Raw genomic sequence first — 9,706 nt, 5'->3', positions numbered from 1 at the left:
TGAGAGGTCTTAACCTTTTAACTTTTTAATGAATCACAGAATTTAGTATATCTATGCATATACATAATCCAGTTTCATGTTGTCCCAAATAGAATGTCATCTGAGCATTTGAGAAGAGCAAGTAAAACCTGTCTCTAATGCATTTTATAAACTTATAAATCCAGGTCACCTCTTAAAAATAATTGGCTTGCCTTATAAATTCCTGTATTTGACCCTATCTAAAAAATTATTTGCATTATACGTATATAGTCTAGGTAAATTAGTGCATTTAGACCATCACCTGGCATTTATTACATTATATTAAACAGTGACTAGAAATTAGGCCTGTTTGTAGAAGATCCTCGTCAAATTGTTTATTTATATCAGGCCTGAGTAACAAAGCCGATAGACTCTTTGAGCAATCCAGAATGCGTGAATATGTGGTTTGGTATCTTATTTTTGTTTGCATCTCTGAAGGCTCTCAGCATTTAGGTGGTAAAGCTTAGCTACTGGGGAAATAAATTTTTTCTTTTCAATTAATTGGATTCTTCCAAATGCATTGAATTCTGCTATGGTTAACTTTCAGATGTGATTATCTGATGTAGTAGTGCTGGTAAAATAGGCCTTTCACAGAAACAGTTTCAGAGATTATCAGATTTGGAAGGGACCTTGAATAACATTTAGTGTAGCCACTCTACATAGTGTTTGACTGCAACATCCTAAATTTGTAAAAGAAGGAAGAAAATAAAGTCAATAATGGTAATTTGCCCCACAGGGATGTTTTCCTTGAGTATTCTTTCTTCTCTTCTTGGTTGAATTATTTGACATGCTCCTTTCTCATCTGATAAAATAATTGAAAGAATGAATGAATGAATGTGTAAGTAGGGCCATCAAGTTTGAGAAAAAGACATTAAATTTACTATGACTGATAGCCAGTGTTTGGGTCATTTTATTTCTTATTTTACATAAAACAAGGAATTAAAAATAAGCATCAAATCTAAGTTCAGTAACAGCAATACAGAATCAAAATTAAGCTTGATTTCTGGATTGTAGAAGTGCAATTAAAAGTACCTTATAAGCATTAGTGGGAAATCTGAGGAAATCATCTGCAAATAATCAAGTTTTTCAGCTGTGGACAATGAAGTAAAAACGTAGGGCAAAGGAAATTTGTGGGAAAATTCAGGTTCAGATAATGCTTGCTTTAATATCCTTTTATAGATTTTTGCTGAAGCTCTTTCATCCCCTTTAATGATAATTCTATGGTAAAACTAGATACTTATTAAACAGATGTTAAAGACAAATTATTTAATCAAGACTCCTTGACAGAGTCAGTGTGATTTTTAAAATTGGGTGGTTAAGTGAATTGTTGGTTCTTCAAATCACAGTTGGGAGGCAAACCTTAAGATGTGTTAAATTTTCTGGGCTCTAGAACAGTTTGCTGTCCAGGAGAATTTTTGTGATAATAAAAATGTTTTATATCTGTACTGTACAAAATGGTAGCCAGTAGCCACACCTGGTTATTGAGCACTTGAATTGTGGCTAGTGTGACTGGAGAATGGAATATTTAATTTACATTTAAGTAGCTACATAGGGCTTCTTATTGGACAGTGTAGTTCTAGAAACTCTACTTTGGCTCATATTGGGAAATGAACATTAATCAAGTGATTATCTTGTTTTAAATAGACACTAGGTTTTAGATTCTTAGGATGAAATGGATGTAGATTTGCTTTATAAAAACTATAATAATTCTTAATGTATATGAATTAGCTTCTCCTAGCTAATTCAGAATTATTTGCATTGAAGAATTTCCATTTACCTGCAACTCCTTCAGACACTGACAAAAATGAAACACTTGAACTATCCTAAGACTATGATAGCATCTTACTGAAATCAGGCACCAAAGCTGCTGGGTTAATGTGGTGCTAGAGAACATAAAGGATTTATATGAGTGAAGAGTGTAAGTGGGTTGAGTAAAGTCGTCGTGGCGGGGAGGGGTAGTGAATGGAGTGAACTTCCCAGAGTGAAGTTAGGTGTGGGTTGAGGTGAACAAGATGAGGTGGAACTTCATTATAGAAGGAGTTTCTTTTTTGTCATTACTTCCCAACTTACTTTTTAGTTTTCTTCTAGCATTAAGGTCTGGGTGTTTGTAGGAACTGGAAGTAAGAGTAGACCCACGGTCTGGAGATGTTGTGTGCCCACTGCAGGCCACTGGCTTCCTTGTGGAGTTCTTGATGGAAATGAAGATGTTTCTTCAAAGCAGACTTTTGCCTAAAGAAACAACGCCACCCCCAATCCCAATCCTGATTAAGCATCCTAGAAATGGTCCTTACAGTTAGTAGAAGAACTCTGGACTTGAGTAATCATCAGCTGGACCTGGGGCTCCTGCTCTTGCATTTCAGTGTGCGTCTTACATCATGCTCAGTTCATTTAGTTCCTTACGGATGAAGTTTAGAGTGTCATGAGCTTCCTACTGGGGAAGTGAAAGGCATAACTCCCAGTCCTTAAACTTGCATTGCTCCCTTATTTATTTTTTAAAAGATTTTATTTATTTTTAGAGAGGGGGTAAGGGAGGGAGAAAGGGAGAGGAACATCTGCGTGTGAGAGAAACACCAATTCCTTGTTTCTCCCAAGCCCCCACCTGGGGATCTGGCCTGTGACCCAGGCATGCACCCTGCCTGATAACCTTTTGGTTCGAAGGCTGGTGCTTAATCCCCTGAGCCGCAAAAGCCAGGGCAGGACTCCCGTATTTTAGAGGAAAAAACAGGCCAGAGAAGTTAAAGTACTTGGGGCCAGTGTCACACAGTGAAGAGGAAGTACAGCCAGTTGGCATTAAGCTCTACCCTTGGTGGAGTGAGGCTCTACCTCTTACAGATCCCTTTATTACGTGGTTTTCTGCTTTCAGCTACTTGCTCTAAGCCTTAGAAAATTGCTCAACTTCGCCTCGTATGACTTGTCAGTTTTATTTTTGTGAAAAATTGTAACTCCAGTAGCTTGCTTTTGGTTTCAATACTTAGGAATTGGGCTGGCCCTACTGCTATGACGCATGGAATACGTAATTTTGAAATTGCATCAAGATTTTACTTCACATAACAGAAGTCCAGGAGAGGAACGACTCAAGGTTAGATGGAAAACCTTGAAATAGAGTTCTGGCTGCCTTCTCTTTCCAGTCCCCTATGGAGTATTAGCTTAGATGCATCTTAAAGAGTCGATTAAAATCATATTACTCAAGTGTCCTGGCTGGTGTGGCTCAGTGGATTGAGTGCCAGTCTGTGAACCAAAGGGTCACCAGTTTGATTCCCTGTCAGGACACATGCCTGGGTTGTGGGCCAGGTCCCCAGTACGGGGCATGCAAGAGGCAACAACACATTAATGTTTCCCTCTCTTCCTCTTTTCCCCTCTCTCTAAAAATAAATAAATAAAAATTAAAAAAAAACCCCAAAACCCTTATTACTCAAGAGCTTCTGTTACCAGAAAGATGTGATGATCATTACTATTTGGTGAGAATAAAGGGGAGAAATGCCATTGGTTCCTGATGACTGATTCTGTGTCTTTTCTCCTAACCAGGCCCTCACAAGATCTGGTTTTAGTCTACCTCTGACCTCTGGAAGTACTCTTTGTGCCTTGTTCACTTTGTTCCAGCCATGCTGACTTTCTTTTATTCTTCCAACATGCCAGTCTCATTCCTTTCTTTGGATCTTTGCACTTACTGTTTACCGGCTGGAATATTTTTCTCCCAGATGTTTATGTGACTAACTCTTTGTCATTCACATTTCAACTTATATATCACCTCTTCTGAGAGGCCTTGCCCTGGCCAACCAATCTAAACTAATCCTCCTGCATCCTGGCCACGTAGCTCATTTGGAGCATCATCCTGATATGCCAAGGTTGCAGGTTCGATCCCTGATAAGGGCGCATACATGAATCAACCAATGAATGCATAAACAAGTGGGAAACATTCCATGTTTCTTTCTCTCTGCCCCCTTCTCTCCACCACCTCTTTGTAAAATCAATCAATAAATAAGACATTTTAAAGATACTTAAACTAAGCCTGCAATCCTGTCACAGATTTAAAATTTTTCTGTATAGCATTTATTGCCAGCTACATTATATTTGTTTAGAGTCTCTTGCCATCCCCCCCACTCCTAGAATATAAATGGCATGGTAGAAGAGACATCCCTCTTGCTTACTCCTGAATTCCCAGGAAGTGCCCAGAACAGTGTTTGGCACATAATGGGCACCCAATAAATACTGAGAAAGGAGTGGTTCAGAATCAGGGGGTCTTTGTCCTGGGCAGTGCCCCTAACTCACTGTCTGGCCCTGATCAAGATGCTTCCTGTCTTTGGGACTTGTTTTTCTCATCTGTAAACCAGAGGACTGAAATAATCTCTAAACTTCCAGCTTCAATCCAAGTTCTATAAGCCATGAAGAAATTCCGTGACAAAAGCACCTCTGTTTTTTAGTTCTTCCAAATTATGCTGAAGAAAGTGGGAGCATAATTTGGACTTCACTTGCCCAAAGGCAGTGCAAGTACTAGCACCAGGCAGTGAAGCCCTTGAACAATTCCCCTGTGGTAACCGTTGCCCAAATACCCAGTACCTGGCTAGTTCCTCGGTTTGTTTCACGGCTTTCTCTAGAGCCAGCCTGGCTGCTTCCTCATCCTTTTGCCTTCTGTGCTCTGCTTCCAGCCAAGCCTTCTCTTCTGCTTCCTGTTTCTGCCATTGGTACGCTAGCCGTTCTTCTTCAGCCATTTCCATCAGGAGTCTGTGTTCTTCTGCTAACTTCATTTCCAATTCCATCTGCCTTTGCTTCTCTGCCTCTGCAGAATAGAAAAGGGGGGTGGCGTCATCAGGGGTCTGTACTGGAGAAAATTCTCTGACCCACCTCTCAAGTCTGTGATTCCCAGGGATTCCCCCAGAGAAATGCTGCCCTGCCAGCAGGCTGCCAGATCCTCTGTGGGGATTACATTGGGGTTAACTGACTAAGAGTCCATTGTCAAGCACCTACTATGTGCAGCATACTACAATTAACAAAACCTTGGGGGAAAATTTTCCAGAGCCTAGTGTGCTTATGGGGTGGCATGCAGATGAGTTGAGGAAGGGGATCAGGTGAGGTTCTGGAGAAACTTGGTGCTGACTCAGCTGGACCGTTCAGTCTAAAAAGTGACATCTGCTGAAAGTTCTTTCTCTTCCTCAAAAGTGAGGCCGTAGAGATTCCCCACATCAGCACCTGAAAGGCTGCCCTGAAGCTATCCAGATGTTTGATTGTTTCCATCTGCTAGGGAAGGAGGCTAGGAACAGGGCTCTGACTCTAATTTAAGCAGCTCCTCCTGAGCAATGTGGAAAGGGCAATGGGAGGGGCAGGATCGCCTGTTCAGGGGATTACTGAATTCCAAGCAGGAGACAAGAGTTTTTTCACAAGGGAGTCCTATTTTGGTGAATCTGAACTCACTATGGTCACATACATCAATTACCTTGAAAAAAGTAGCTCATACTTTTAGAGTGCTTCACACACTAAGGGCTAGGATAGGACTAACTCCTGAGAGATTCAAATGAACACCCACAGTGGGAGAAAGATATTTCTGCCCCAGATAGGAGAGGCAGAGAGAGCTCCAGAATCCCCCTCACCAGCTCTCTCGGCTTCCTCCTGCTGGTTTTTTCTCTGCAGTTCTTGCAGTTTCTTCTGGAACTCCTCCTGTTGCTGCCTGGCTCTCTCCTGGGCTGCTTGCAACTGGAGCCACTGCCTTCTCTCCTCCTCTTCCTGCCACTGCCGTTCTTCTTCTTGTCTTTGTTTCCTCAAGCTGAGAAAACACAAGATAGTCAGGAAAATGGCAGAAGAAAATGGGGCATCCTCGCAAGACAAGCCAACAGGCAGTGTTCCTGGTGGAGACTTTGCAGGCTATGGGCCGTGGGGAGAATCCTGCTCAAGGAGGCTTGGTTTTTCAAGGGAAACCCAAGTGAAGTGCAGAGGCGAGAACACAAAGGACCTGGAACTATGGGTTGGCCAAAAAGTCCGTATGGTTTTTTCTGTAAAATAAGATACATTTTTCATTTTCAGTAGTAAGTTGATTGATTTGTATATTTTGAGTATGTCAGCTATCTCCCATGTGGTATAAATATTGATCTCAATTAATGTCTCAGTTTGATTGCTATCAACTTCAACTGGTCTACCCAACCATGAAGCATTGTCTAGCAAGAAATCTCCAGCACAAAACTTCTCAAACCACTTTTGACACGTTCGATCAGTCACAGCACCTTCTCCATACACTGCACTAATTTTTTTTTTTTTTTTAGTGTTTCAGTTGGGTTTTTACCTTTCCTGAAACAATAAAGCATAATATGCCAAAAATGTTGTGTATTTTCTTCCATCTTCAATATCAAAATGGCTATACAAAAATTCATCAATTTTGATGTTTTTTCTTAAATGCACGCTGATATGACAGCTGTCAAAATACAATCTAACAAAATTGTTTTGAATGAAGTTAAAGACAACTAAGCACTACTAGAGCCATCTTACGGAAAAAACCAAATGAACTTTTTGGCCAACCCAATAGAAGATTGCCTGTTTCAACACACAGCTCTGTGCTCTGGAATACAGGCCTTAAGATCCCAGAGCTTCCTTTTCCACTTTCATAAAATGGATTTTGAAACTCCCATCGCACAAAGTTGTTACGAAGGTGAAATGAAATGAGTCAAGGCCTGTGAAAGGGCCTAGTGTAAACCAGACAGTGTGGTAGGGACTTAACAAATGTTTTCCGGACTGAAGTGCACAGCCCTGCCAGGAAGCTCCCATGAACAGCTATCCAGTAAGCCTAATGGTCAAGACACTGAATCTTTTCTTTGGTTCAGGTGTTTCCTAATATAGCTGAGGATAGAGAAAAATGAGACATGCTGCTTTACTTCAGGGCAGGAGCCTCAGAACCAAACTTTGTCCCTAGTGGAGATCAACCCCTGTCTTTTTCTTCTGCTTCCTAATATGGCCATAGCCTCTGAGGCTGCTCTCTCCCACCCACCGACCCACCGCATCTCCTCTGCGCGTCTTCGCTGCTCGAGCTCCAGTTCCTCCTTCATCTTCTCCGCCCTCTCCAGCTGTTCCTGTTGGAGCTGCCTCTGCTCTTCCTGCTCCTTTCTCTTTCTCTCCACCTCCAATCGTCTCATCTCAGCCCTCTCTGCTCGCAGCCTGTCCCGGAAAGCTTTCTCCTGCTCCCGCTTGGCGAAGAGCTCCTAAGAAACCAGTAAGTTCTTAGTGCAACCCGACAGTACAGTGATCAGGGGTGAGCGTCTCAGCAGTGAGCCCTTCCTCCACCCTAGATGAGATTGTCTCTAATCCGAGATGGAACCATTGAGTGGTTGCTACACTCTGACCACAGCTGCACAAACTCTGCTGCCACCAGCTTGGGCTCTGGGGTCTGACTGATCTGGATCCAAGTCTCTTACTAGCTTCAGGATTTGGAGATCACAGCTTAATGTCTCTGATATCGTCTTTCTCTTGGGACTATTACCGGAATTAACTGGAACAGTGAAAATGCCAACATAATGTTTGGTAACATTGTATGTCTAGAGTTCTCACCCCTAGCTGCACTATAGAATTTCCCAAGGAGCTTTTAAAAATTACTTGAGGCCAGGGCCTCATCCAGACCAATTAAATGAGAATATTTAGGTGGGAGGTATCTGTGATTTTAAAAGCTTCTCCCAGGAAGTCAGCTAGGTAGCACAGGTTCTCGATAAAGGCTATTTTACCAAGGGCGGTCTTAGGTGTAGATGTGTCAGACTCACAATTAATTCCAAATAAACCCACTTTTTCCATGAAAGGTTCTCTCAGTTTATGTGAAGGGTATCTTACCTTTGTTTTGCTCCCTGGTGCCTCCTCGTCAGTCAGAAATATGCCTATAAGGGGAACCTTGAAAGGCAACTCTTCCCTGTGTATCCAACTTGGGGTGACACTCCCTTGCTTTTTAGCCTTTGCAGGGGCAGCGTGGTGCTATGGGTTGGCAATAAATCTAAGAAATTCTGATAACCCAGCGGGCTCAGAAAAGTTCTGTTTGAAACTGTCGTCTGCTGTGGAAAGCAGAATTCATAATCTAGGCAGCTGGGAGGATTGAGACATCTTTCTGAAATCCTTTTTGGAAGACCATGGACTATAAAATACATAATTTAAAATAGTGACAAGAGTTCTGATTTTGGAGTCAAAAGATCTGGGTTTAAATCTTGGCTCCACCACTTGATGTTTATGTAACTATGGCAACAGCTTTTAGCTTCTTCAAGCGTCAGTTTCTAGGTCTGTAAAATAGGACTAATCATACCTAAAAGTTTGGCTGTAAAGATTAAATGAGATTCAGTAGAGTTGTACCATATACATTTAACTTATGTAAGTTTAACCATAGTGGCTTAACTGTGGGCATTTTAATGTAGTGTTTAAAGATACTTTTTTTTTTTTTTTGGTACAAGATCTCTAAATACAGTTCAACACCTTCATCTCAGTGGAAGAAATAGTGATCTATTCCAACAGCAGAGGAAAAATTGGCTGTGTTGGTCTCTTTAAATGATGTACTTGTAAGTATTATTTTTGGTTATCAGCAGGAATTTTCAAGGGTAATTTTCTTTACATTCACTTAGTTTTTCTCTTAAATACTTGACATTGGAATCAAGGCCTCTGGAACAAAGTAACTCTTACATGCAGAAGTACCCTGTAAAGGCAGATGTGAGTGTTTGTGTGAGCTGCCTGGGGGCCAGCTGTGGGCCACAGAATAGCAGATTAGGAAAGGAGGTATCCACAGCCTTTGGAGGCAAGCAAGGCATGAGCTTCAGGTCAAGTCAAGGATATGTGCTTGGCTCTGATGGCCCGAATCCACCTTTCCCAGTAATTATGGGGCCTGTACCCCTCACAGATGGCTGCTGCACCAGCTTCCTGCTCTTTAAGGGGTGGGGCATGTACCCTGGAAGTTTGGGACCTCACAACACATCATTTCAGAGGGTCTTCGCTACCTTATGACTTTGATCAGGTCTGGCTTCTTCAAAAAGTTGATAGGTACCAAAGTAGAATAGCTAAAACCATTCTGTATTAGAACTGTTTCTGTACAGCAGTATAATTTGGGGCAGTTTTTCCCACTTCTGCATTTGCACCAGTGGGGCCAGAGGGATTTCTGTGAGAACACTGCATCCTACCTTGGGAGGATCCTCGTGGTTTCTCTCTTCTTCAGATTCCATGTTTCCCATGACAGTTGCAATCTGGGTGGGCGATGACCTTCTATCTATTGAAACTTGGCTCTCCTGAGCCTCAGGTCTGGGAGAGAGACGAGGGTCCTCTACAACAGAGGCTGAAGGAAACAAACCTTTATCTGAGGTGTCTTCTGTTCCCTTAGAGTTAATGGCATCAGGGCTACTCAGCTCTGCTGCTGTTTCCAGATTCCTTTCCTTCTGTGTCCTTTTCCTTTCGGCTCCTGTTTGTTTTCCTTTGGGAATTAGCTCTGATTTCTTTTCCGCCTTTGATTCCTTTGACTTTCCTGGGTGACAATAATCAGGGATGGAGATATAGCTAAGTAGATGTGATCTCAATGCATCCTTTTCTTTTTTAAAAAGATTTTATTTATTTATTTTTAGAGAGAGGGGAAAGGAGGGAGACAGAAAGGGAGAGAAACATCTATGTGCGAGAGATACATCAATTGGTTGCCTCTCACACGCTCCCACCTGGGAACCTGGCCTGCAACCCAGACATTGCTCTGACTGGAAAT

The 9,706-nt window shown here is 42.0% G+C and overlaps 1 protein-coding gene across 1 annotated transcript in view; it reads right to left on the bottom strand.

Annotated features, from left to right (window-relative positions):
* Window positions 1–18: 18 nt before the first annotated feature.
* The window catches only part of KIAA2012 (KIAA2012 ortholog), a 112,002-nt gene continuing 102,314 nt past the window's right edge, over window positions 19–9,706 (bottom strand). The window contains exons 14-19 of the mRNA XM_053918945.1: window positions 9,141–9,478; window positions 6,997–7,199; window positions 5,604–5,776; window positions 4,576–4,795; window positions 2,089–2,247; window positions 19–820 (exon numbers count right to left, since the gene is read on the bottom strand). Of these exons, the coding sequence (XP_053774920.1) occupies window positions 2,109–2,247; window positions 4,576–4,795; window positions 5,604–5,776; window positions 6,997–7,199; window positions 9,141–9,478 (1,073 nt within the window). The 3' untranslated portion in view covers window positions 19–820; window positions 2,089–2,108. The remainder of the gene's footprint in view (window positions 821–2,088; window positions 2,248–4,575; window positions 4,796–5,603; window positions 5,777–6,996; window positions 7,200–9,140; window positions 9,479–9,706) is intronic.

This window comes from Desmodus rotundus, chromosome 2 (assembly GCF_022682495.2).
Source record: "Desmodus rotundus isolate HL8 chromosome 2, HLdesRot8A.1, whole genome shotgun sequence".
Taxonomy (NCBI): Eukaryota; Metazoa; Chordata; class Mammalia; order Chiroptera; family Phyllostomidae; genus Desmodus; species Desmodus rotundus.
Note: the sequence above shows the minus strand (reverse complement) of the source record. Positions and strands in the feature narration are given on the sequence as shown.